At 39.2% G+C, this 27,578-nt stretch overlaps 3 protein-coding genes across 5 annotated transcripts; all 3 read left to right on the top strand.

Moving 5' to 3' along the window:
* The first annotated feature begins 353 nt into the window (after nucleotides 1–353).
* On the top strand, nucleotides 354–8,643 carry tomm70a (translocase of outer mitochondrial membrane 70 homolog A (S. cerevisiae)). The gene is made up of 12 exons (XM_020632376.3): nucleotides 354–655; nucleotides 1,958–2,131; nucleotides 3,607–3,733; nucleotides 3,812–3,921; nucleotides 4,010–4,158; nucleotides 4,981–5,188; nucleotides 5,417–5,551; nucleotides 5,673–5,780; nucleotides 5,919–6,035; nucleotides 6,204–6,301; nucleotides 6,387–6,509; nucleotides 7,040–8,643. The coding sequence occupies exons 1-12, from the start codon at nucleotides 425–427 to the stop codon at nucleotides 7,191–7,193; spliced, it is 1,734 nt and encodes a 577-aa protein (XP_020488032.1). The 5' UTR covers nucleotides 354–424; the 3' UTR covers nucleotides 7,194–8,643.
* Nucleotides 8,644–9,220: 577 nt separating this feature from the next.
* Nucleotides 9,221–21,829, top strand: tbc1d23 (TBC1 domain family, member 23). Of its 2 annotated transcripts, XM_020631971.2 has the most exons (19): nucleotides 9,221–9,337; nucleotides 10,786–10,897; nucleotides 11,774–11,879; nucleotides 13,069–13,273; nucleotides 13,370–13,493; nucleotides 13,628–13,752; nucleotides 14,426–14,472; nucleotides 14,563–14,666; nucleotides 14,981–15,103; nucleotides 15,225–15,317; nucleotides 15,404–15,574; nucleotides 15,711–15,753; nucleotides 15,957–16,063; nucleotides 16,157–16,299; nucleotides 16,674–16,718; nucleotides 17,416–17,504; nucleotides 18,510–18,645; nucleotides 18,816–19,010; nucleotides 19,668–21,829. In XM_020631971.2, exons 1-19 carry the CDS (start codon nucleotides 9,300–9,302, stop codon nucleotides 19,750–19,752), a joined length of 2,091 nt encoding a protein of 696 aa, XP_020487627.1. In that variant the 5' UTR covers nucleotides 9,221–9,299; the 3' UTR covers nucleotides 19,753–21,829. The 2 variants fall into 2 exon arrangements, with proteins under 2 accessions (XP_020487627.1, XP_020487636.1); XM_020631980.2 differs by lacking the exon at nucleotides 16,674–16,718.
* A 1,213-nt stretch (nucleotides 21,830–23,042) lies between these two features.
* Nucleotides 23,043–27,552, top strand: nit2 (nitrilase family, member 2). 2 transcript variants are annotated; one of them, XR_010666558.1, is made up of 10 exons: nucleotides 23,043–23,202; nucleotides 23,342–23,460; nucleotides 24,645–24,765; nucleotides 24,857–24,945; nucleotides 25,036–25,129; nucleotides 25,738–25,812; nucleotides 25,889–25,967; nucleotides 26,290–26,489; nucleotides 27,002–27,057; nucleotides 27,165–27,228. XR_010666558.1 is itself a non-coding variant. In XM_020632387.3 (10 exons), the coding sequence occupies exons 1-10, from the start codon at nucleotides 23,175–23,177 to the stop codon at nucleotides 27,263–27,265; spliced, it is 861 nt and encodes a 286-aa protein (XP_020488043.1). In that variant the 5' UTR covers nucleotides 23,043–23,174; the 3' UTR covers nucleotides 27,266–27,552. The 2 variants fall into 2 exon arrangements, 1 of the variants encoding a protein (XP_020488043.1); XM_020632387.3 differs by having other exon boundaries at nucleotides 26,290–26,388; nucleotides 27,165–27,552.
* Nucleotides 27,553–27,578: the final 26 nt, after the last annotated feature.

Raw genomic sequence — 27,578 nt, 5'->3', positions numbered from 1 at the left:
CATTTTATTCTATTTTATTTAATTTTGCTTTTCTTTTGAGAACGGACTAGAATAATTATTACTGGATCATGTACATATTTGAGTATTCTATTCATTATTATTATAATTATATTTGAGTATTCTTATTATATTATATTTGTATATATATATATATTATATATTATATATTATATATTCTTATTATATTATATTATATTATATTATATATATCATATTATATTATAATTATATATTATATTTGAGTATTCTTATTCATATCTGTTCTGATATGTTTAGACTACAATTGACCACTTTTGTACTACAACTACACACAGCCCCGTGCAGTGTTTCCCATGATGCATCGGTGCGACCTCGCTAAGCACGGGAAGAAGTAGCGGAGCTCTCTCACGCTGCTGCCTGGCTAACTAACGCTCCCTCGTACATCATGGCTGCTTCAAAGCCAGTCGAGCCTCAGTCCGGGACAGGACTACCCCGCTGGCAGCTGGCCCTGCTAGTCGGGACCCCCATAGTGCTCGGGGTGGGGGCGGTTTACCTGTGGAACCGCCGCAGGACGAAGGACAGGAAAGGGACCGGGGAGAGGAAAACACCTGAAGGCAGCGCCAGTCCGGTTCAGGGCCAGGACGGCGCAGCTAGAGCCAACCGGGAGGAGAACATGGTACCGTTACCGTAACCTAGAGACCCCTCTTTCTTATGCTGCTAACCTGAAACCAGCCACCTTAGCACGGCTTGTCTTGTTGTAATCAGAAGATATATTTTATTCATTTAAACTCTGTCAATGCCGTAAACCGTAGTCAAGGACAACCGCCGTTTCAGTCAGTGACAGCTAGGCCGAGAGCAGATTAGCCCCAGGTAACTGTTAGCTAGCTCTCTCGTTAGCCAGAGAAACTAAGTGGCTTGTGGGCTAACTCGGCTTGTTGATGATCTACAGTGAGTTGATATTTCTCTGAGACAAAGGTGTGAACAACATGAACACCTGCGTGTTAATGTCGCAACCTGTAGCACTTCATGCGAGCTAACGTTATCCGAAGAGTGGGGGGCGGGGACGGCTGTCATTTGAAAGAGAAACAAGGCAAGAGGTGGAGGATAAAACAGGTATCTTCTCACCTCATTCTTCAAGTACTGCGCATGCGTAATGTGCAATTAGACTTAGACTCTTTATTGTCATTCAAACTTGTACTTTACAGAGCAGATAAGAACGAAATGTCGTTGCATTTGGCTCGTTGTAGTGCAGGATAAAAACAGCAGCAAGTATTCACATAGAAAAATAACATGCAGATATAAATAGATTTAAAAAGAAAAGCTATGTATAAAATTACTATACAGATAAATATATTGCACGTTTGTGATGTATGTTATATTGTATTTTACAGTCCAGTGAGGTAGTCCTGTGTGGGGGTTTGAGGGGGAATGGAGGGATTATTTTTCTGTGTTCAAAAGTCTTGTGTGTGTGTGTGTGTGTGTGTGTGTGTGTGTGTGTGTGTGTGTGTGTGTGTATAATTTCCATGCTTTCTCACCATTTTGGTGCAGTCAGATGAAGCTAAGGTATTCTGTTAAACGTGAAGAACAGCAGAAAGATAATTAAACTGCTTTATAGCTAATAGTAACGCTTTAGTTTTTACTTGAATGAGAAATGCCTCCTCTGCTGGGATTATTTAAGCTTGACAAACCTTTACTGTTTTTGTCGACATGCATTTAACTTAGTAGTCTTTACTGTTAAATCATTGCCGCTGTGAGATATGGCTTCTTAACTCTCCTGCTTTGTAATTTTGATGGCATTAAATCCTCAGTACACCCTTTCGGTTAACTTGAAAATCCTATTACAGTGTAGGATGCTGAAGGGATACCTAATTATGTGGAAAAAACAGTCTTTGGGCTCTTCAAGCCTTAAGCCAGTCCGATGAATCCACCGGGGGATAATTTAATCAATAAATGTCTTTCTTTACTCACCCTCATTTAGAGCCCCCTGGATCGGGCCCAAGGAGCGAAAAACAAGGGTAACAAATACTTCAAGGCTGGAAAATATGAGAACGCCATCCAGTGCTACACAGAGGCCATTGCTCTCTGCCCGACAGAGCAAAAGACGGATTTATCAACATTTTACCAGAACAGAGCTGCAGCCTACGAACAGTTGGTGAGTAACACTTTCTTTTAATCTCTGCAGAGAATAATGTCATATCAAAGACCCACATGGTGTGCAGCACTTACAAAAATATGAACACTTTGAGATTTGTCCAAGAAAGTGAATTTCTCAGTATAATTTGCATGCTGTTCTGTAATGACAGCATACTCTCTGACTGGTGTTGATTTTCTCCCAGAAGCTAGCATTATTTTTTGGCTATTTGTAGTGTAGTGCAAGTGTGTGTCCACTTTCTATACTTTTTGAAATTGAATTGTTGTCAGATGCTCTTTACAAATAGCAGGAGCTTTATTTTTTTGTAGTATGTGTCTCGTCATACCATTATACATGAAGCATTGTGGTTCTACAGAGGTGTCCTGACCTATAAATCACTTATTCCACATAAAAGGTAAACTTGTTGTTGGTACATACATATCCCATGAGAGACCTACTAGTTTGACACTAAATGTTTGAATAGAGATTCATGACACAATAATGGCAGTACATTATTTCCAAAAGCGCATTAATAGTTTTGATGCTTGTAGAGTGAAAGCCTCACAGGTTTTTCCTCCTTCTCTTCAGTGATCTAAGAGTATGCTTTACATGGATTTAAAAATATATTAGTGATGAGATTGTAAAATATTTTATCATAGATAGCAATAAAAATAACACTTGATAAGTCAAGGTCTAATTTCCTTCATTGATATTTTCATGAAAAGAAAGACTTGTGCATATCCTCAACATTTGTGAATTGATAAAACCTGATTAGTGCACCAATGACAGTCCTATTGATTGATTCTTTTTTTTTGTCATTCTGTTATGTAGAAAGAGATAGTTTGGTGTTTTTCATTAGAAGGATGTGTCATAGTCTTTACAAAATATAAGTATCACAGTGGTTCCAGTATGTGTTTAAGCTGTTTGAAGAGTATAGTTCGATTACTACGAGAACGTCTTGATTTGGATACATTTTGGCCAGAGTACGTATCTCCCCATGCTTGGTGCTTCTCACAATTTAAAGCCAGAAGAGGTGGCATTACTCTGCAGAAAACACTGGTTTCTCCTTTCTGTCAGTGTTTCTCAGCGTGTGCGCAAATGATCGACTTTCTCCAACACGTTTACTTAGAGAGTTGACCTCACAAAGGTTAACTCAACTCCACTCCATGAGTTATTCTTCATTTCACGTGTAAAATGTTTGTTGTATTTGGCCTTTAAGACTTGTTTTATCTTTTTAATAAAATCTTTTGAGTTGTTAATTTGCCCGTTAGGCTGCAGTTTTATGCGGGAAAGGTGTTTGTATTATGAAAGATGCTCTTCTGTTTTTTATTTTATTTTTATTTTTAGTGAAAATCCATTATCACTGCAAAAAAGTCTTATTTAAACCTTAAACCATACACATCTGTGTCTATTATGACTTGAAGCCTTCTTTGGGTATTGGACTCCTGGATGCAGAGATATTTTGGGAGATAACCATCCTGTCTCTTTGATTTCAGATGAAATGGACAGAAGTGGTGCAGGACTGCTCTCAGGCGGTGGAGCTGAATCCACGCTACGTCAAGGCTCTCTTCAGGAGGGCCAAAGCTCTGGAAAAACTGGACAACAAGAAGGAGTGCCTAGAGGGTGAGACAATCTCCTTTAACTGAAATCTAATCTTACAAATTTTGACTTTAATTAACAGTAATTTTCGTTCTCTTCCAGACGTCACAGCCGTGTGTATTCTTGAGGCCTTCCAGAACCAACAGAGCATGCTGCTGGCCGACAAGGTGCTGAAACAGCTGGGGAAAGAGAAGGCCAAAGATAAATACAAGGTACTTGCCCACTTTTAGACACATCTTCTTCCACTGTTATTTCTCTGAATTACGATAGGAAACTTATCTTTAACCCCCTCTTCTGTAGAACCGTGAGCCGATGATGCCTTCTCCTCAGTTCATCAAATCCTACTTCAGCTCGTTCACTGATGACATCATCTCGCAGCCGCTGCAGAAAGGGGAGAAGAAAGATGAAGACAAGGACAAGGAGGGCGAGGCAGCTGATGTCACTGAGAGGTAAGATGATGTTTATTTAGTATGTGTTTACTGTTTAACAGACTCAGTTTACTCAGTCATTGTCTGGTACACTAACAATGCTACTGTTCCACTTTATTTTCTTTATTTTTGTTTTCATGTCTGACTCAGAGCACGAGGTGTGCTGTTAAAAGTAGGACAGCTGGACTGTGTAGCTGATAGAAAGTCTTCTATCTATATGAGGAACTTTTGTGTTGATTTTGCTCACTTCCATAAAACAATGCAGTATGTTTTATCTTTCAGAGGATCCTTCTCTTTAGAATTGTTGATTTTTCTGTAAAGAAATATCTCCACCTTCTTCCCTTAGGTGGTTAACCTGCTTCTCACTGTCAAACTTTACTTTTAAAAATGTCAATAACGGCCCTTTAAGTCAATATGTTGTGAATAGTTTCCCCAGAATCCAACCTGGTGACGTTCATAATAGCTGTATTAATATATTCACTCTCTCCATTATGGTCAGTGTTCAGTATTACATTTAAACTCTCACTCCTCCTTAAACTACTCACTCAAAAAATCATTTGTGTTTAATATTGAAGATTTTATGTAAAATTTCTGAGTAGAAGCATTTCTTAATTCCAAACCAGTGTAGTGCTGGGGAATATCCATTAACTTAACCATTAGACAGTTTTAGGTCAAAGTCAAACTCTTCTTTGCTTGACCTTGTATGAAACTCTCCTCTGGATCATTATTATCTTTTTTTTTCTAACTCTGTTTAGAAACGGCATCCCTCTTCCACTTCAGAGCAGTGTATTATCACCTGGTAGATTTTCACTTTCCCTGATCTGTGTCTTCCCCTCTCTTTAGCTCTGGGTACCTGAAGGCCAAGCAGTACATGGAGGAGGAGAACTACGACAAAATTATCAGTGAATGCACCAAGGAGATCGAGTCAGGAGGTCGATACACAGCTGAGGCTCTGCTCCTGCGAGCCACCTTCTACCTGCTGATCGGTAACGCCACGGCTGCTCAGCCAGACCTGGACCGGGTTATCAACATGCATGACGCCAATGTGAAGGTACAGATTTGTCATTTGTTTCTTAGTTTTTAAGTTTTGAACATAGGCTGTTATAAAACTGTATTCCTATTAACTTATTTTGCAACTTACAAGAAGAGTGAATCAGTCTTGCCTTCAGAGGATCACATTTTCTCACTTAGTGTATGTGTCAACAAAGATGTCTCTCAAACAGGACTGGAATGTCTTCAGTCTGACACCCTCTCTCTCTGTTCTGTCTACTTCTTTCAGCTACGAGCCAACGCTTTGATCAAGCGTGGAAGCATGTACATGCAGCAGCAGCAGCCACTGCTCTCCACACAAGACTTCAACATGGCAGCCGAGATAGACACGCGTAACCCTGACGTCTATCACCACAGGGGTCAGGTATGACAGTTGTATAAGCGACTGGCTGTCAATGGACAAAAACCTGCTTTATGTCTGACTCAGCTTACTGCTCATCAGTAAGTGCCAGTAAGAAATCTCTGAAATCTGTGTTTCCCCTCAGCTGAAAATCCTGCTGGACCAGGTGGATGAGGCTGTGGGAGACTTTGATGAGTGCATCCTGCTGCGGCCAGACTCTGCTCTGGCTCAGGCACAGAAATGCTTTGCTCTTGTAAGTGATCAAAGGAAGATATGTTGAAAAGTATGGTTGCTCTTTACATAACCAATCTTGGTGACTAGTCTAGTTTTTGATGCAATGGGTGCTATAACTAAAGATTATCTTTTGACTTTCTTCTTCTTGTGATTTCAGTACAGACAAGCATATACTGGAAACAACCCCTCTCAAGTACAGAAAGCCATGGACGGCTTTGAGGACGTTATCAAAAGGTTTCCCAAGTGTGCAGAGGGCTACGCTCTTTACGCTCAGGTACAGAAAATACATTTCTGCATGTATAACCGCATAAATCTTCAAATTAGTTCTCAATCACTCCCGATAATAGTTGTGGATTTTTTTTTAGTTTAGTTTAAATGTCAAATAGATGTTCTATGTAATGGTCACATGTTGTGCAACACGACTGTTCATTTATGTTTTTAGGCTTTGACTGATCAGCAGCAGTTTGGAAAAGCAGACGAGATGTACGACAAATGTATTGAACTGGAACAAGACAACGCTACCACATATGTTCACAAAGGGTAAACATCTTTGCCTTTTTCAGGTGATATTTTAAAAATAGTATGAGATCCATATGTCTGAGCTAAATGTTCAATGTGTGTTCAGTTTGTTACAGCTTCAGTGGAAACAGGACCTTGACTTGGGTCTAGAGCTCATCAGCAAGGCCATCGAAATTGACAACAAATGTGACTTTGCCTACGAAACCATGGGAACCATCGAAGTTCAGAGGTGAGAGCTCCGACTACAATCATTTATAAATATGTAATAAATGTAGTGAAAGTGTTGCAGTTTGATCAGGTTTCGGTACAAAAGCTTCATGGTTTGGTTTAGGAAGGCATATTTACATTTTCACACTATTTCCAATCGGATTGATTCAGGTAGAGTTTTTATGTACAGTTACAATAAGTTAATTGTTTAAATGCTCACATTTATAATGTGCATAGATCAGTTAAATACATCCAAATACATCATCAAGCTAAGACCTCATTGAGTAGAAACCTACAGTCTGATACACCTACAAACATTTGTTTCCATGTGAGGCTTCTCCTGGTAGTGTTTTAATTGTTTCAGAAAAGCAGTGCTTTTGCAGGAAATGGTTTGATATTGCATACGAGTTTATTAAAAGTGTGGTGTATTTCATGAGGACATAAGATTACCAGCACTCAAAGAGATGTGAAAAATCATCAGTATTTGATGACCTGGGAATAAAAACAGGAATCTTGAAGTACTTGAAATAACCGGAGATGTTTTCCTTTCAGGGGCAATCTGGACAAGGCAATAGACATGTTCAACAAGGCCATCAACCTCGCCAAGTCAGAGATGGAGATGGCCCATTTGTACTCGTTATGTGACGCAGCGTACGCCCAGACTGAAGTGGCGAGGAAGTACGGGCTGAAACCCCCGACACTGTAATTCCACCGCCAACTGATCGCCAATCTCCTCACTGCTCAACCTAACTGTGTTCAAAGTGCAACTGTCTATTTGATTTGTAAAAAAAAAAAAAGAGTATAGGTTATATGAGAGGAAAGAACAGCCTGAATATAAATAAACAGTGTTAACGTCATATTAAAGGGGTTTGTTATCAGAGAAGGAAGGCAGGATTTCTATTAACATGAAGCTGTTATGAAGCTTTGTGGTTGATTTGTCAGGGCGGCAAATTCAACCAGAACATCGCGATCAGAATTAAGAGAAAGATTATGTCATCTATGGAGAGGAAAATACATGACGACCATGTAACACTGTCTAAATGACATGAATAGAAACTATGTAAGAGAATTGAAACGTGCGCAGTTTGTTGAACCAATTACCGACTTAAAGGCTTTTGTGACACTTTTAAATCTACAGAAAATACTGTGAGAGCTTCATATAGTTCAAATGGACTGTTCACTTGTTAATTTATGCCGACTTAAAGTGGTTTTGTCCAGCTCCTTCCACATTGTAACATACTTTATCAGTTTCAAATGCAAGATAAACAATTATAGTCAAATGTGTAATGTCTGTGTTTGTAATGCTGGAAACGATCCCATTGATGCGGGGAAACGGAGAGGTTAGCTTAGCATCCTGAAGAGTTTGTTTTTTTTAATTATGGGATTGCTTGTTTTCTTTTTTTACAAACTGTGCAGCATGTTGACTTTATAAATAAATGTAAATGCAATGCTCGTGCTGTCTTGAACACTAGAACAATTCTAAGACTGGGAAACAACTTTGCATTAGAAACCAACTTAATGTCTTTAGTTTTTTCAAATTGTTGTTTTCGAATTGCCTCCAGAAGATGTCACAAGGGATAATGATGGTTTAGCTCACTTTAATTCAGAAACATGATTTGTTTTCTATTTTATTGTCAAATGTTTATTTTTCATGCTACACTTGGTTTCATGTTTTGACATTTACCCCAGAAAAGTTGTTTCATGTTTTCTCCCCTTCTCAAATTATGTCACAACTCAAGCCTTATTTTTTTAAGACCCTATGCAGCCAGAAGAATCTCTTGGAAAAGTGTAGGATTTTGTTCCCAAGTAGCATCCATGCCATCGAGTGAAAGTCAAATTAGCCACCGCTGCTTAATGTTTGTACTTCTGGGGTAGCAGTCATTCATGTAGCAGCAGTAATGGCTGTATTTTGTTGATATTTGGTAATGATATGGAAACCAATCATACATTGAAGATGCTGATGAGAACTACATATTCAGGAATCAAACAAGAGTTTACCTTTGAGAAAGTTACATAACATCATCAGCAGATATTCTGCAGATATCCACTGAGTTTTGGCTTTTTGATAGAAATTACACCTAACACTCTTCATCAATGACATGTATGGTGACCAAAGTGACAGAATATATGAATCCTAATAAAGTTCCTGGAATGAATTTCACATTTAGCATATTTATTGAAGTCTGTGTTATGTAACAGTTTTCATAAACAAAAATCCTCTGTTAAAGGTTTTGAAAAATAAACCTTAGTATCTTGTACATGAATTGAAGTGTAAATGAAGACGTTTAGTTGTAAGATTAACAACACAAACAGTGCAAAACATGAATATGCATGACTTAACTGAGCGTTATCACACAGGTAGCAAGGGAAACTGAAATAAGGGCAAAACTAGTTACTTTATTCATAAAAGGCTATTTACAAAACAAGAAAGGCAAAAACATTATGTGGAGGAATGATTAAAAGCGCAATGATGGATTGATATAGACAATTCAAACATAAAAGATAATGATTGAAACATTTTGTACTGGAATTAATTACATTTTATTAAACACAATCATACAAACAAATAAACACACACACACACACACACAGGCACTCAAACAAAAACAACTAAAGGGAAAATGAGCGGGATCTGAAAGTGTTCAGGACGTTTTTTTTCATCTGATAAATGTTATCCTGACCAGCTGGCTGATGCATATAGTATCTGGGCTGATATAGTTATCAGGTCGTCTCAGCTGCTCATTGATAAATGACAGCTTTGCGACACCTCTGTCGTGTTGACGGTATCTGACGTGTCTCCGTCAACACAACAATGGCGGATGCCGTGGAGGAAGCTCTTCAGGGCAGCTGGTGAGACTATTTGTTATCCGACTATCTGTATTAGAGACCTTTTATCGACTGTCAAACGCTTGTTCTACCTTCTTCTGATACAGTTTGATCTGCAGTAACTAAAGACGAGTTTATTTAGTTAATTTGCTCTGCTGACGGCAGATGCTAGTGTTAAACCAGTTTGGTACCGTTACTGCTAGCCAGCTAACGTTAATTAGCCAAGTTGTCGCTGAAAAACTATCAGACCGATCACAAAGATGGACACAGATTACCTATAAGCATTTGAGAAAGAAGTGTTTAAGTATTTATATTTTCTGCACTTTATTTCTTGCATTGACAAGTTGATAGTCACTGCTAGTTAGCATGCATGCTAACAGTAACTAGCTAGATAGCCGGTGTTCTGTCGAGTTCTGCTTCCCTTTCAAAACACGGCTCCAGTTTCTGTCTCTTGTCATATTTACCCGAAATGTACTATCGTTGTATTATTGAAATTGTCCTGAAGTGGACGGCGAAGTTTCTGACTGGTTTTAAAGCTCGTTGAAGAGTTGAATATGAAGTTAACTGATCTTTAAAAGCTTGACTTATCTCTAATGGATCATTATTAGTTATGAAATATAGAGTTGAAAACATTTTACTGGATAATATTGTGAAGCCTTCTTGAGTTTTTAGTTTGTATAAATAGGATGTAGGCCTTTCTATGAATTATTTTACACAAACATCAATAAACATTTAGACTGAAAATGTCAAACAAAAATGTAAATGCTGATTGAAAAAACAAGAAGACATAGAAAATAAAATAGAAACAATGATTGACTAAAGGAGACAGTACAAATATTTAAAACATTATGAAAAAAAAAAGATTACAAGAAGGCATTTTGATAAAAAATAGTCTTTGAAAGGGAATTAAAGAGAGTCATTTAAATAGATATTTAAAAAAAATCCCTTTTACATTTATTGATTCATTTAATTTGAGCCACAAGTCATTCACAGATAGATATTACATGATAAAAGGTGTAGACTTTAGACTTTAGACTTTATTGACCACAAATGGACTGTAACCGCTAGGTGTGATTGAAATTGACACAATTACCGATCACTTTAATCCTTGATGGAGTTGTAGATTATTTTCTCAGTTTTGTATTAGTCGATTTGACAATTTGAATGCCAGAAACTGTTGAAAATGACCATCAGTGCTTTCAAAAGTTCTGCATGATGTCCATGAATGTTTAATTTTGTCACAGCCCAAAGATATTCAGTTAAAATGTTTTAGACATTGTAGTTTAACGATTGAGAACTTAAATTAAATCATTGCAGTCCCTTTAATGAACTTGTACACTGGCTTACTATGATGTATTAATAACTTTGTGGAATGCATGGAAACAGCTAATGATGACTTTAAAATAGAAATGATAATTTGTCTTAGATCTGTTGATTTCTTTTTAAAATGTGCTCTGCCGGTGGTTCTACAGGGACCAGGATCTAGCCGAGGCTCTGGACTCGGGCGGCTCTGACATGGAGATGGAGAGAAGCATCATCCAGGTCCAGGAGCAATCAGCCCAACACAGGGCCAAGATGTGGAAGGTGAGACTCACAGGAGTCAGTCCACACATGGTTAAAATGACCTCCTAGTCGAATATAAGAGTTTGACTCATATTGTTTCCATAGTTTAATTTAAATATGATAATATAAAAGTTGACTATCAGCCATGAGAAGATATTGAGTTTTTATATAATTAGTTGTTCTATAAATAGAGCACACATTCTTTAAAGGTGAGACAGAATGTCGTCATACTGATACCGTCACACTTGAAAGACCTGCATCTCTGGCTGGAGTTATGTAAAGACTATAACCTCTTTCTAACACACCCACAGCTATAAGTTCAGCACACATACAACATGAAATATGTGGACAATGCAGGCACAAAAAGATCATTTTCCTACATTTCTACCGGATAAACTAATTCAGTGTTACAAAAAACTTCAGCCTAAGGATGATGAAAAACTCAGTTTCCTTTTTTTTTTTTTCAAACCATTGCTCTACCCTTTTAGCACATACAGCATTTATGATCCTGCATTCAAGTCTTATCGGCTACAATAGGACATATTTAAGGGAAATACAAATCATTTGGTTTTAAGTTATAACTGAAAATGCAGGGTATTAAGTAAACACTATCCAATTAGTAAACAGTATCCAGATGATTTCCCTGTAGATCTAGACACCAACTCAAACGTATTAAACGACTCATTGCTGTGTCCATTTGTTGAAGAGTCCTAATGTAACTCAAAAAGCCAAACATATCAAGCCATACATCTTTTTCTCTGAAGACTATATGTTTGTTAGTGTAGCAGCATTTGAGTCACAGATTTCAGATCAGTCCCACATGGTCACGTGCTCCTCATGTGTCTCTCTGTCATTCAGTGCTGCATGTTTATCAGTTTTTCTGTGTTGTGTGTGCAGATCGCTTTAAATGTCTCTGGAAAAGGAGACAGTCTGTCACCGTGGGACGGCGTTCTTGATTTACCAGAACAGACCCTCATTCACAACCGCAGTCAACAGCTGATAGGTGAGTAGATTCCTTCACACTATTGTGTGAATAAAACTACAATAAAAAGTATCAAACCAGCACCAAAACATGAGCAGAAACATCAGCCAGCAGCTGTGCAGATTCAGGATGAGATGCCTTCATATAAAAGAACCGCTCATAACTGAACCACTCCACAAACTAAGCTAATAGGAACAATAATACAACGTGTTTGAGTAAATGAGAGGTGCCTTTTGGTAATGGAAGATATTGTGACAGCACATGTGGATAAAAAGCGTTGTTGTGAAAAGTCTTTTGTCGCTTCAGGAACTTCACAACATTTAAACTGTGAAATGATAATAAATGAAAAAAAAAAGGCACTGTGGTTAAAATCTGACCCGGTAATTAAACACTGAATGAAGCAGTTCTTTGTTGTTGTTTTTTTAAAGCTCTTTGGTGGCATTTGTTCTTTAAGCAGATCTTTGAAATGAGCTGCTGCAGCTTGTTTATAGATGCTCGTTTTGTTTAAGGTTAGGATTCCTTCAGTGGTCTTTGTTAAAGGGATTAGTTGGAGCCAAATTATCCTCCCAGGTCTCGTCCTCTTTAAAACATACTGAACCAGAAGAACAGCTCATTAAAAGCTTTCTTAAAAAAAAAAAAAAAGCTGACACTCTTCTGCTGAGCTTACAGTGCTGTAACTCAGTTATTATGATACTCTATACTCTGCTTAATTTAGTTTACTGCAGTACTTTTAATGACTAAGAAAGAAGTCTGTTGGAAATGTTTTGATGCTCTTTTGGAAGTCTCTGATTAACTTTAGTCTTACCGGTAAAACATGAGACTTGGGTTTAGCTGATTTTGGAGTTTGCTCTGGCACTGAATTTAACAAAAAATGAATAAGTATTCTAAGCTTGTATCGGACAGCCAAAGATTTTGTTGTGTCCTCTTAAGAAAAGATGAAAGAAACATAAACAAACAGCAACACACTTACCCTCTGGTGAGTTTGTTGACATTTGAGTCCGTGCACTAATAGGCACACTTCTGGAGGCAGCTTGAGGGATTCAGGTGATCCCAGTCTCACAGTAGCTAAAGAGGCTTTAGGATTTCTGTAGATCAAAATACTTTATAAGTCTGCTCTTCTGACAAGTTGACAATAAGTTCTTATTTGTGAATGTCAAACATGGATGTCCATTTTCCTGCTTACACTTCCCACTTTGGTCCCCATGTTTAGACCAGCTGGATGTGTCAGAGGAGGAGAGGAGTGACATGGTGTCTGATGTCGAGTCAGTCATCACTTTCTACTGTAAGTCCAGAAACATTTCGTTCACACCTGAGCTGAGCTGGCCACACATCCTTAAACCGCTGCTAAGCCTTCAGCTCCCTCGCAGCGACCTCTACAACTGCTTCTACGCTGTCATGAACAAATACATCCCCAGGTGAGCTCTGGAGTTTTAATCATAACCCACTTAAAAAAAAAATCAACCGGAAACTCATGATTAAGGCTGTAAAGGTGTCACTTGTGTTCTTTTTAGGGACTGTGTGCCGAACGGCCGACCCTTTCACCTGTACAGACTCCTGCTGCAGTACCATGAACCAGAGCTCTGCTCTTTCCTGGACACCAAAAAGATCACACCTGACTCCTACGCCATCAACTGGGTATTTGTTTCTTGTCTTTTTTTCCCTTCACAGCATGCTTTAGATCATTTCTCTATTTATTTGAAAGTGAATGCATACTTTACAGCACCATGTTTGACTCACTGTATGTTATCGTGTTCATATTCCCTCCACAGCTGGGCAGTCTGTTTTCCAGTAACTGCCTTCCTGATGTGACACAGGCCTTGTGGGACTTCTACCTTCAGCAGGCGGACCCCTTCCTCATCTTCTTTCTCATGCTCATTATCCTCGTAAATGCCAAGTAAGTGACTGAAAAGGAAAGCTTTACAGAAACATCATAATACACAGGCTACCTGTATATCAGTCATTTGGGCTTAAAAAAAAAAGGCTGAACTTTTGCTATGTTTGTGCCCAGCGTCCGAGGTTTTTTTTCAGTGAATAAGATCAACAATGATGTATACACCTTCATTCACTTGCTGATTGGGTCTAGTTAGTAATGACAAGTCCTTCTCTGCTTTGCCGCGCAACTTCCTTATGACCCTTTACCAAAAGTTAACAAAAAACATAATGTTTGACTTGCAGTGGTTAAAAAACATGAATAAGGCACTGCTGATCTTGCTGTTTCTGCTAGCTCCTGTAGTACAATTGAATTATATATTTTTAAACGCTACTGCTGTAAATATGTGCTGGAAAAAATCTTTTAAAGTCATTAGTGTGTTTCACGTCGTTATCTGCCTTACATTGCCAACTCTGTTGTTTTGGAAGGAAGAACACAATTTTGTTGACACTAGCACAAGCCTATTGTATGTGAACGGTCGTGTGTGTACACTGTGTGTTTTTGATGACCGAGATGAACCATGCAATAGTTTCAAATACTCAACTCTACTGAGATTTTAAAAGTAGTAGTGCTGACATGGTCTACACGGAGTACCTTTAATGTCAATTTGATTTGTCTTTGAATGATTTTCCCTCAGAGAGACCATCCTTTCACAAGAAGGAGCCAGCAAAGAAGACATCATCAGTAAGTTTGACTTACTGTTCTGATATTTTGTTTATGTGTACTGGTTCATGATAAACACTGGATCTTAAAACATCTCCTTCTTTGTCACAGAAAATCTTGAAGCGTCTCCTTCTCTTCTGGAGTCCGAGGATATTGAAGATTTGTTCTCTTTGGCTCAGTACTACCAGAGCAAGACCCCTTTGTCCCTCCGAAAGGTAAACTACTATGTTTTTTTTTTGTTTTTTTTAAGATTTATTTTTGGGCTTTTTGTTTCTTTAATTGACAGCTAGGACAGTGGATAGAGTTGGAAATCAGGGAGAGCGAGTAGGGAATGACATGCGGGAAAGGATCTCGCACTGCGCCACCAGTGCCCCCGTATACTACCATGTTCACAGCATTTGTAAACAAAACAAACCTGATTTGCGCAGAGTCAGAAGTGTGATGTGATGGCTGAGATGAAGGCAGTTGCAACAACAAACTTTTGTTTATAAGACCTTATTTATGTGTGTGCATTTTGCCGCCCCTGTAGATGAACCAGAATCTGTTTGGTAGCAGCCTGGTGGCTCTGAAAGAAGAAGACACTGACCTGAGTCAAGCTCTGTGTCTCCCCGTGTCTGTGCCTGAAATCCTGCAGGCCAACCAGCTGCAGCAGGTGTGTAACATTCAGGTTATTGTTGGCTGATTGAAACTAAGAAATAGATGATTCACCTTTTGTAAGTGAGCCGTGTCAGAAAGACATGAAGATGTCCTCTGATAATGAAATGTTCCTTTAGGATGGCGTGCGTTTCTTTGTGGTGGACTGTCGGCCTGCAGAGCAGTACAACACTGGACACCTCTCCACTGCCTTCCACCTCGACTCGGACCTGGTGAGAACAAATAATAACGATTCTCTGCTAAATTTGATGGCGTATATGAAAGCATTGTAGCAATGTGTTTTTGTTTCTTGTAACAGATGCTGCAGAACCCCTCAGAGTTCGCTCTCTCAGTGAAGTCCCTCCTGGAAGCTCAGAAACAGTCCCTGGAGTCCGGCTCCATCGCCAGCGGGGAGCACCTGTGTTTCATGGGCAGTGGGAGGGAGGAGGAGGACATGTACATGAACATGGTGTTGGCACATTTTCTGCAGGTGAGGGACATGAAAGAGAGGAGAAGGTAGCTGTAAGGAAAACAAGTACAGATTCTTTAAAAGGTTAACAAGTTACTGCATCATTTGTTTGTGTTTTTCACTAATATTTTTGCTAATTGAAGGTTTTGTGTTACAGAAAAACAAAGAGTACGTCAGCATCGCTAAAGGAGGCTTCATGGGTAAGTCGGGTAAATGAATATGAGAATTCTGAGGCACACCGAAGCATACAACTTAAAGTCTTCATATAAAAAAGAGAGCATTCTTTAATCACTGAACTCATTTTACACATTAGTCATGGTGTTTATCAATTTACCCCTGGTCACATATGCAGTTTAGACATTTGTGACATCTTTAAAGTCATGATTTATTTGTTTGATTCCAGCGCTCCAGAAGCATCTTGTGGACATGAACATTGAAGGTCTGGACTCTTCATACCTCCACTGGATCGTCAGCACATCAGGATCTCACAGCAGCCTCAGCTCTGCTGATGTAGGTTGATAAAGGAAACGTGTATGGAGACACAGTTTATCTTTACTTTTCTCAACATTAAGTTCTTGAACCCTTCTTTCTCTTCTGATACAGGGAGACTTACTAAGCAGCCCTGGAGACAGCAAAGGAGTCAAGTCTCTGGTCAACAAAATGACATTTGCACTTAAATCAAAGTCAGTCAACGTGAAAGAGAAGATGATCAGCTTCATCGAGAATACCTCCACCCCTGTAGAAAGGTGAGGTCTAAGATCATATCTAAACCCTTCTCTAAGGCCATGTTTACGCGACAATGATTTCATCCAAAAAACGGCAACCTTTTGTTGCCTTTTTGCTTTTCATTTACACAACGGCAGCGTTTTGGGTGCTTGGAAACAGAAGGTTTTCCAGAGTGCAAACTTTTGGAAACAGCACCATCTTTTGTCTTCCCAACAAGGAAAACAAGAACAAAAAAACATCTCAGTTTTCAGAAGATCGTTCTTGTGTATGCATGGCCTAAGAAGCCTTTACCTCTGATACCCTAAAACAGTCTATTACATCAGGGAAAGATGACTGTAAATGACCTTTAGTTTTGTCATATTTTGTACAAACCTTGTGCCTTATTTCATGCTAGAATGTCTTTCAATCTGCCCTGGCCTGAGAAGGTGGTCCCTGATCGGTAAGAGCTCCCTGACATCAAAAGCTGTCTGTCACCAGCATGCCCACTGGCTGTAGACCCGCACCAACAGTCTGTGGGGCTTTTTAAGAGATAACCTGTGTCACATTAACGCATGCCTAGTCTCACATCTCTGCCCACACCGCTCACTCATGAGAATACAAACACCACACGTTCCTCATGGGCAGGTTGTGTACGAGATGTTTAGGATCTGTCTTCATGCTTTCACTAACAACATCGAGCACCGCTGTTTAGTTCTCACTGCTGGAGCTGCTGCAGAAAGGCATTCAGTCATCGTTACATCAGAGGAGTAAAGGAGGTGTTTTAGGGAGAACGTCGGCTTCATTGCTGTTGGCTTGGAGATGCTCCTAACAGTCTGTCTTTCCATTTCATTGTTCTTGTCGTTGATAAACAGGGCTATGCAGAAACTGAAAAAAAAAAAAATCTAAACCATGATTGCTGCAAATAGCCCTGAATATCACACACTGACTAATCTGTAGCTCCTCTGAAGTTTCAACGTCTCATTTAACCTCTTTCTTTATGTCAAACAGCATAACCTGACTGTAGTGGGCTAACATTTGTTACAGCAGCCTGGAGGTCTTCATGTCATTTTCTATGTGTAACCTTTAACAACAGACATTAGCATATGTGTACATCCTTCACTCAGTGCTGAAGTCGCCTTGTTGCTCTTCATCTGTAGGCATGTGAGCAGCAGCGACCGTGTTGGTAAACCTTACCGGGGGGTGAAGCCTGTTTTCAGTATCGGTGATGAAGAAGAGTACGATACAGGTAAAATATTTGAAGTGGAGATGGACATGTTTTTTTAACTTTTAGCTCCCAGTTATATATTTGCATACAAGGCAGACTCTCATGGTGTTCTACAAACGTCTTGATCTAGTTTTATTAAGTTATTCTGTTTGAGTGGGCAATGACTGAAATGCAATCCCGGAAACAGTCGGCTATAAACATTTTACTTTTGTAGTCTCTAGACACTGATTTTTGTGTTTGAGTGCAGAAAACAATCCATGGCACTTTCGCGAAAGCCATTAACCTTTAAGATATCCTGACTTCCTGGAATGCAACAGAAATTATCAACCCAACCTCCAATTAACAGAAGGAAAAAAAGTCTTCTCCTCTTGATGACATTTTGTATTTTCAGCAACCTTAAGATCCTAAACTGCAAGTAAATCACAGGAAAAGGGGTTTTGTTTTTCTGGTTTACGACACTAAACAAAGACAAAGTGAAGGATCAGTGTAACTTATTTACTGTTAAAGTGAGACTGAGATGAACAGGCTCCACCGAGGGATGTAATGAACCTAGAAAGACAGCGTTTATTTTGCAGACACATCTGGAGGGGCAATGTTGCTTTACTTCTGGTCCGAACACTCGGTCATTTCTGAATTTGCTAATTGGACTGTGAACAGTGCAGCACACAGACAAGGAAGACATTAATATCTAACCAATGACTACATTTGAATCCTGGACAAGTTGGCCAACGTTCCCAGAGACTGTGGTTGTCAGACAATAGTCGGTGGGTTCAGAGATTTGTATAAAACCTATCGAGGAAAAAGATTGCCATATGGTTGTCTGTTTGGAGAGAAGAAGTGAGAGTGACTAAGAGAGTAAATCTCATTTGGAAGTTGTTGGTGAAGAAATCGCTTCCACTCAGAAACTGTCGGGGGGAACCCCAAAAGAAATTCAAATCTTGCATAATGTTGCTATAAATCATGTGATACATTGTATTCTGTAGAAAAGCAAAATTATAACTGATGTCTTTCTTCCCTCCCTCTCAGATGAGATCGACAGCTCGTCCATGTCAGATGATGACAGGAAAGAGATCGTCAACATTCAGACCTGGATAAATAAACCAGACGTTAAACATCACATTCCATGTAATGAGGTGAAAGAAACCGGTCACATGTTCCCCAGGTGAGTCACTTCCTCAATTGAACCTTAGTAATACTCTGATCATGATTGGCCAATAATAAGGGGGGGGGGGGGTTGACTCATCTCCACTACCTCAAGCGTGAATGAACATGATATATTGCTTCCTTCAGGAATCTATCAAATCTAACAATGACTCTGTTTCTCGTCTGCAGCCACTTGTTGATCACAGCGACTCACATGTACTGCCTGAGGGAGATCGCCTCCAGGAAAGGCTTCGCTTACATCCAGTCGAGACAAGCATTGAACTCTGTGGTGAAGATCACGTCCAAAAAGAAACATCCAGAACTCATCACGTTCAAGTTTGGAAGCAACAACTCGGCTGGAGTCGAGATATCAGCTGTTGAAAGGTGCTTGTCTACAGGAGCAGATTTCAGATTAAAAAGAAAATAACTCGTGATGGCAGTGATATGTGTACTGTATATATATATATATATATATATATATATATATTTATTTATTTATTTTTCCCTTTGGCTTCTCAGATCTATTACCTGAGTTTTACAGGGCACTAGGGCTATTTCTTGAGATCTGATTTTTTTCTACTATATTGTCATTTAAACTCAAACTTATGAATTATTTTTCTTTCTTATTTGCACTCAATATTTTCTCATGAGCACTGGGAAACTTTTTCACGTCCCCTCAGGGGCTCCATAGCTTTCTGACCAAAATCTCATCCTGTTTTTTTTTTTTTTTACAGTCCAACATGTCAGCATGAATCTAAGGTGTAGAAACTTAAACAAAGGCTGTTTCTGCAGCGTGCTCTAACTCTGCTGGTCTGACACTGAACCAGTGGTAGCTTTACAGTAAAAACAACCTAAATAGAAATAATGAATGTTCTCGCTGATACTCATCAGCATGGAACTAATAAAACCCCCTCATAGTAGCTCTAGTTTGTTTAGTATTTGAATTAAAATGCATATTTCTAAAAGTATTATTTTCTGTTAGTTGATGTTTTCTTTTTAATAATTTCAGTCTTGTTTACCTGTTTCTTTTCCTCTCTTCAGATATCTGATACCAAACGCAGGAGACGCCACTAAGGTCATCAAGCAGCAGATCATGAAAGTCCTTGACGCTCTGGAGAGCTCGTAAAGAGAGGTGATGGGGGTCGAGACGGCCTGCCGTAATAAAACTGTGAGAGGAAGAGTCTCTGTCTGTCAGGAGTGAAACTTCTCCCGCTCTCCCTCCCGGACAGATCCAGTATCCCGAGCAGCGATGACTGTGGATCCCTGTGTGTCTGTGTTTGGGACATGTGGGCACACTACTGACTGCTGCAGGCCTGAGGGATGAGCTGTGTGACGAAATACTTTGGTGCTCCGCCATCATCAAACTGTTCTCTTACTCTTAAGTTAATTAATCTCGGTTGTGCTGTATTTTTTTCTTTATTACTGACTAAAATCTAATCACAGTGCAATTTCTCTTCGGCGACTTTCCTCTGGCCTTAACGTAGCGTACTGATCGACCTGTTGACACGACTGTCCCTTTCCTTTTCAGCATCTCAATTCTAACCCGAACGTTATGCAGCGAGCAGTCTTAATTTGTCTTTTTATTTACTTTTCTGATTTATTGACAGCGAGTGTGAGGCAGCAGACTCAAAGATAAAGACGCACACTAGAAGGGAGGTTTCAACCACAACAACTGTTTTTTGATCACATTTATGTCCCAGCAGGCAGCCTTAAATAGAGGGTTAAATTTGGGGGTGTTTATAAATATCGATATGTGTATATATTGTTGAAAAGTGCTCTATATCAGCACAGACCTTTGCAAAGTCATTTTTTGAAAGCATATCCTGATAGTTAGACTATGCTGTGAAGCTCCCCTTTGAACGGTTTCTGGGAGATTATTTATTCTCAGCCTTTACAGAAAATATTGATTTAACGTTGTCTTACAGCAGTGGGATGTAGCTGTTAGAAAGCATTGTTCACAGCCCCCGCCCCCCTTTCTGGACTACATCAGTATTACAAACAGGAGCGTCAGTGATTGCAGTTTTTAAGAGCCTGAGCGCCTCAGTATTTTTCCATCTTTTCAGATTCAGTATGTGGATAATTTTTCACAGTCAAACTGCTAAAATTGGCCATGACTTACATCCCATTTATGCCTTCAATTATGTTTTGAGCTGCATCTGGACTTGTTATCTGGGTGAAGATAAGCGCATGTAAATAACGGTGTAAATGTGTCGGCATAGAAACACGAGGGTCAGAACAGACTTGAAACATCTTTAGGAAGTCTGGCTCACATTGTGTTCTGATTAAATGTTGGTTGAAATGCAGTTTTTACATCATGCTAGCATCTCTCTCTTAAATCCTGTTTGATCCATTTCAACATCCGGCTCAAAAAGTTGCATCTGAAAAAACCTGGACCCTTTTCAGTTTTCTGCCAAGAATCTGGACTTGAGTAAAACAGATGATCTTAATCTTGATAGTGAAAAAAAGTGCAACCCCAAAATCTAGGTCATTATGGTCCAGATGAAAGCTTCAGATCGAGCAGGTCCTGGTGAAATGTTTGATTATACTCTCACCTGGAGGTGATTACTGTACATGCTTCTAAATATTTAGGATGAAAAGATAGTATCTAAGCTTTGAACTGAATGAACGATTGTAAAAAGAAAAGTCATTATATATCTATGTTTTCAAATCATTCTTATCCATTGTTATTCGTCTACAATAAGCAGCTTGCCTTTGTTGCCTTCATGGCCTCATGCCTGTGATGTGATTTCTGGCACCAGCTGTGGCAACACATCACACTCATTTGCTGCTTGTCCTTTGATTTTCAGCTCTTTCTTGCTCTCCTTGCTTTTTTTCTTTGCTAATGTACTCATTTGTGTTGAAGTCTAGTTGTGAAGCCAGCCTTGGTTTAAAATGATGCAGAGAGGCTTTGTCTCTTTAAATTAACAGACGGAAAAACATTATAAATATGGAGAAAACCAAAACTTGAAGGTCATAAATCTGGTCTTCCTTCACTCCAGTCGTACATAGCATTCCTGTGTAACTCATGCATTGTGTTGTAACTTTGTAATATTTATCAGTGTTGACTGGAATCAGGAGTTTTTGCTCTGTAACATCGCAGGATGTCACCACTTGTCCAAATGCAACATGTCTTTGCACCTTACTGTTCTGCTATTATTTTCTAAACGTTTCTGTTTATAATAAATGGAGATTATTTGACTGTACCTGTGGTGGCGAAGTCATTCATGCACTCTTTTACATGTACTGTTTTGAAATTGATAGCCGTCATAATTAATTGTAGTTGATATTTTATATACATTTATATCACTTAGAAGTAGATGAAATTCAGTAAATAAAAAGTGGATGTGTCAGAAGAGCTACAGATGCTGAAGGTTGATACAAAAAACATTACCTTAAAGAGCAACATAAAAACTAAGCTGACCTTAATCACAGAATAAGAATACACACACACACACCAATAAGCATGTCAAAAAACATTTTGACTCAATGTGTTGTCTCTGGAACAGGAATATCACGCTTTCCGTGTTTACCTGCTGCACCACAAGATAATGACCTTTTTCAAAATGTTGAACAGCAGAGTCAAAAACAAATAACTCTTCAAGAAGCAGAAAAGCCAACAGCTATGAAGAGTCTGGTTTTCAACCCTCTGCCTTCACCACAGACTACATTACAGTTTTAATAAAGTCATTGTGACATGCTGCTCTAAATGTTTGCTGTTAATTATTTTGGAAAAAAGGAACGTTTTATTTTGTCTTCTCAGCACATTAAGAAATATATAAATAAATAAACCATTGTCCCATCCCACCTTCTCCATCTCAGAATTTAATCCCATTAAAAACTACTTTATTGTTTATTTTACAAAATGAACTGATTAAGTAAAGTTTAATGCAAAGAGGTTGGTAACAGTTTATTATAAATAATTATCATACAATGAGAATATTTTATACCGCCACACAAAGGTCACAACTACAAAATATATTTTATTTCTTAACGACAGCCATCTCTTAAACAGTACATGTGCTGGCTGCCCTTTTTAGAACTGCTGTCGAATTCAAAATATTGATTAAGAGGTGATTATTAACACTATAAAAAATAAATGCATATATATATGCATATGATAACAAACCCCTGTAAGCATAAAAAACGTTTATACATGTCAGGTAGGTTAATATTTGTCAAGAACTTATGTTGATTTAAAGTTAATGTTTGTTGCTGTTTTGTTAGACCAGTCAGAGGACCATCGGAGTAAACCCCGCCCCCCATGCTGACGCAACTTCTTCTCCGAACTTCACAATATATTTTTTTAATTTACACACATCCGACGGAAAGTGACTGTCAGGGTCAGGAATAAGTGACATATAACTACAGACGTTGACTGTTATTGTTGATAATCGTTTTATTTTTTCACATAAATTTTGTGAGGTTTATAAATCGTTTCAATTCTCTAGATTAGAATACAGACTCTTACTTTGAAGGGCAAACCGCAAACTTGAATCACGTGGTCTTTTGTCAACTCTGGACCGTGAAACCAAACAGCTTTCTGCATATATGTCAACTTTAGCTAAAACGATGAGCAGTAAGTATATAATCTGTATTTATTTTCATTAAGTTTAAGCTGACTCACTAATGCATTGTTGTGACATTAGTTAGGTTTCGAGGCTGCAGTGACGCTAAGATTAAAATAAAACAGTAACTGTGTTGTCCTGTGTCCTCAGAGTTCCGTCTGGCGGTGGTCCAGCTCCAGGTGACAGGTGTCAAAGCGGACAACCTGAGCAGAGCCCGTCGGCTGGTGAAGGAGGCGGCGGGTCAGGGCAGCAAGGTGGTGCTGCTGCCGGTGAGGCTGGGGTCTGAGGTGGTGAGGCTGGGGTCTGAGGTGGTGAGGAGGGGTCTGAGGTGGTGAGGCTGGGGTCTGAGGTGGTGAGGAGGGGTCTGAGGTGGTGAGGCTGGGGTCTGAGGTGGTGAGGAGGGGTCTGAGGTGGTGAGGCTGGGGTCTGAGGTGGTGAGGAGGGGTCTGAGGTGGTGAGGCTGGGGTCTGAGGTGGTGAGGAGGGGTCTGAGGTGGTGAGGAGGGGTCTGAGGTGGTGAGGCTGGGGTCTGAGGTGGTGAGGAGGGGTCTGAGGTGGTGAGGCTGGGGTCTGAGGTGGTGAGGAGGGGTCTGAGGTGGTGAGGCTGGGGTCTGAGGTGGTGAGGAGGGGTCTGAGGTGGTGAGGCTGGGGTCTGAGGTGGTGAGGAGGGGTCTGAGGTGGTGAGGCTGGGGTCTGAGGTGGTGAGGAGGGGTCTGAGGTAGTGAGGCTGGGGTCTGAGGTGGTGAGGAGGGGTCTGAGGTGGTGAGGCTGGGGGCTGATTTTCACCCTGCTGCTGCAGCTGTGCAGAAAGTGCTGCAGTATGCTGTCACTATCAAATGCATTACGTTTTATTTTTGACATTCATTCATTAAAACATAGCAGAAAGACATTCTGAGCTAAATAGAAAATCTGAGAAACCTGTAAACTGCTTAAATTCAGGTAAAAGAAAAGCTAAAACATCCTCCTTATTATGCCTTGTGTTAGAATGACAATAAAACCAAGAAAGTTCACAATTTTGGCACATGTTATATGTTTTGATTGCCATGGTATCAAACAGTGTTCTTTCCAAAAAGTTCCTTTTATTAAATAAAGTATTTTTTTGTAGTTGTGACCTTGGTGTAGCGTTATAAAATATTTGTCTAATTGTATGATAATTCACATAACTCATGAAATAGCTATGTTAGTAATATATTTCTATAGTCAAGAAATGAAAATAAGTTTAACTTCTTTAAATAAAGAAACTTGTGCAAGTTACTAAAACGCATGCGCGGAATACAAGTGCCTCATTTTCAGATGCATGTTTAATAAAGACGCACATGAAATGTATAAAACAGATATTCAAAATAGAAAACATCAAGGACTCTGTACATATTAGGGGCACAACTTGAGAAATATTAGTCGTCTGTGCCTTTAAGTTTTCACTGCAGTTGATCTCACTGTGTGCTTTAAAACAGGAATGCTTCAACTCTCCGTATGGAACGAGCTTCTTCTCTTCTTATGCTGAGAGGATCCCAGGAGAGTCCACACAGGTGCTGTCAGAGACAGCCAGGGAGAACAAGGTGTACCTGGTGGGAGGTAGGGAGGTTTATGATGAAAGTCGTTTAAGAAAAAGATATAGTAATTTTTCTTCAGTGGAGTATGAGACCCTGTGATTTGTGTTTAACAGGATCCATCCCTGAAGAGGAGGGAGGGAAGTTGTATAACAGCTGTACAGTGTTTGGTCCTGATGGAGAGATGATTCTTAAACACAGGAAGGTAACTGTACAGCAACATCAAAATGTAACTGTGTTTAAATGACCTAAGTGTTGTAGTTTCTCTTCATTCTTCAATGTTTTCTTCTTCAAGATTCATCTCTTTGACATCGATGTTCCTGGGAAAATTCGCTTCCAGGAGTCTGAGACGCTGAGTCCAGGCAGCAGTTTGTCAATGTTCGAAACTCGTAAGTGATATCTCCTGACTCTTCTTCTTTTCATTGCAGCAGGACTTTATATGTATATATAACACAAAACCATGGAGCAGTTTACTTAAGAAAGGTGATGCCAAAACATTGAAGTAGATCCTGTAGCAGACAGGAAGCCAGTGGATAGAAAGCAGCACAGAGGGGATGTGGTTCGTCTCTTACCTGTCAGGAGGCCAGCTGAAGCATTTTGGACCAGCTGCAGATATTGAATGGCTGACTGGTCCAAACCCACAAACAAAGAATTACAACAACTATAAAACTTATATTTATTAAATAAAAAAGGGATATTTAAAAATGTTAAAAGTTAGTTGAAATACAATATTTTTTTGATAAAATGACTTCAGTCTCAATTCTTTATAAAGTTAGAAAATTGTAAAAAATCCTGATAAAACACTGTCATGAACCCAGTATTTTAATAAGAATCATAATGTGGGTTGGGTAAACGGTTACATCCCTAATAATAATAATAATAACAATACATTTGATTAATAATGCTCTGCACATTGTTAGCATGAATATAAACAAACAAGCAGAATTATAAAAAGCTCTTTTTTTTTAACCTGCCTCCTCTGTCTCTCCTCCTGCAGCGTTCTGTAAGGTAGGCGTGGGGATTTGTTACGACATGAGGTTTGCAGAGCTCGCACAGCTCTACGGCAGGAAAGGTGAGCGGCTCATTAGACGCTTTACTCTGCCTCATACGACAGGACTGTTGATCAGGTTGTGTTTGTCCATCCTCAGGCTGTCAGCTGCTGGTTTACCCCGGAGCCTTCAACATGACCACTGGTCCGGCTCACTGGGAGCTGCTGCAGAGAGGAAGGTCAGACTCACATCTCTGTGCAAAACCTATTTAGTTTTTTAAAGTTTGATTAGTCGTTGAATTTTTGTAATATGTTATATTTTAATGTAAGCAGAGTAACATAACAGGAAATAAGAGGAGAAATCAAAAGAAAATAGCCAGAAAAAAGAGTTTTATCACAAAAATCGGACATCTCTAAATAAAATAAAACAATTGAATGTGTTTTTATAAAAGGCCAAGTATGTAGCTTGTTAGCCACTACAACACACCACAGCATGTAAAGATAAAGCTGCTCTCAACAGACAGCATGCTACACTTCACTAATGTTTTGTCTCCTCTGCAGAGCTCTTGATAATCAGGTGTACGTCGCCACAGCGTCCCCCGCCAGAGATGAAAGTGCTTCTTATGTGGCCTGGGGTCACAGTACTGTCGTAAATCCGTGGTAGGAAGAAAATACAAAACGCTATTTCCAGTAAAGTCCTGCATCAATGTGTAACAAAATGACCGAAGGACTAGTGTTCATAATGCTGAAAAATTACTCCTGTGAGTGTGTGTGAGGGTTTTTTATAAGTTTTATTTTGAATTGTTAATGTTATTAAGGATAATGAGCTTTAAAGATTTGATCCTCTGTAATACATATTTTACCTTTACTGTAGGCTTGTAGAAGTTAAAACAAGTTATATTACATGTGTTACTGTTGCGTGTTTAAATAATGCATCATGTGTGATCAACGACCACATGTTGTTTTTTTTAAATCTTCCAGTAATCAGCAGTTCTGTGAATTATTTTAATACATTTATTTATTTATTACAAGAACCTCAGACATTCAGTGAATGAACTGGATGACCAGGAAAGTTCTTTTTATATTGTTTAACTCTCTGTGAAGCACTTTGTAGTTTTGTTCAGAAATGTGCTTTATGAGTAAGTTTTATCATTTTAAATCTTATCTGTGATTTTTCAATCAGCTTTGTTTTGTGATCAAAACTTGAGTTTTTGTCTGTTTGTTTTTATAAATGTAAATTATTATTTGTGATTGATGTCGTTTCTGTTTTCAGGGGGGAAGTTATCTCAAAGGCAGGAGCAGAGGAGGCTGTCATTTATGCTGACATCGGTTAGTTTAGATCCTAAAGTTTCCATAACATTGTACAGGTGTTGTTGTTGTTGTTGTTGTTTCAGTTCATCCTTTTCATCACCGTGTCTGTTCCTGTTGGTTCTCAGATCTGCAGTATTTGGCCGACATCCGGCAACAGATCCCGGTCACGGCTCAGCGTCGAGACGACATCTACACGGTGACGTCTACGCAGGAAGGATCGAGCTGAATGCTCAAACCTCGAGATAAAGTGTGACGCACATAAAGAACGCAGCTGATCTCTGCGTCTTCCTCTCCCTGTGAAGCTCGAGGCTGATACGTCTTAATCGTGGAAACAGGAGATGCAGTTTGGATGATCACACAAACACCTCAGCGCTGCTCGATTCTTATCGATGGTGATTTGTTTTGTAAAATGTCTGGTGCTGAAATAACTACTTGATTGAAATTATGAAACAGTTTTGGTAAGAAATGAATCGTTAGCATCAAATGAGTGAAAATAAACATTTTCCGGCTCGACTTCTGTCATGTGATCAATTGCATCC

The sequence above is a fragment of the Labrus bergylta genome, chromosome 6 (genome assembly GCF_963930695.1).
Source record: "Labrus bergylta chromosome 6, fLabBer1.1, whole genome shotgun sequence".
Classification (NCBI taxonomy): domain Eukaryota; kingdom Metazoa; phylum Chordata; class Actinopteri; order Labriformes; family Labridae; genus Labrus; species Labrus bergylta.
The sequence above is the reverse complement of the archived record's forward strand: the minus strand, read 5'-3'. Positions and strand labels throughout refer to the sequence as shown.

Bases quoted from the DNA above. Each gene is read 5' to 3' on its own strand.
- tomm70a (XM_020632376.3), top strand. From the start codon at position 425: ATGGCTGCTTCAAAGCCAGTCGAGCCTCAGTCCGGGACAGGACTACCC. The intron at 4,159-4,980 runs GTAAGATGATGT...CCCTCTCTTTAG, and splicing joins GCAGCTGATGTCACTGAGAG to CTCTGGGTACCTGAAGGCCA. The intron at 6,036-6,203 runs GTACAGAAAATA...TTATGTTTTTAG, and splicing joins GCTACGCTCTTTACGCTCAG to GCTTTGACTGATCAGCAGCA.
- tbc1d23 (XM_020631971.2), top strand. From the start codon at position 9,300: ATGGCGGATGCCGTGGAGGAAGCTCTTCAGGGCAGCTG. The intron at 10,898-11,773 runs GTGAGACTCACA...TTGTGTGTGCAG, and splicing joins ACAGGGCCAAGATGTGGAAG to ATCGCTTTAAATGTCTCTGG. The intron at 14,473-14,562 runs GTAAGTTTGACT...TCTTTGTCACAG, and splicing joins CAGCAAAGAAGACATCATCA to AAAATCTTGAAGCGTCTCCT.
- nit2 (XM_020632387.3), top strand. From the start codon at position 23,175: ATGTCAACTTTAGCTAAAACGATGAGCA. The intron at 23,203-23,341 runs GTAAGTATATAA...CTGTGTCCTCAG, and splicing joins TTTAGCTAAAACGATGAGCA to AGTTCCGTCTGGCGGTGGTC. The intron at 23,461-24,644 runs GTGAGGCTGGGG...GCTTTAAAACAG, and splicing joins GCAAGGTGGTGCTGCTGCCG to GAATGCTTCAACTCTCCGTA.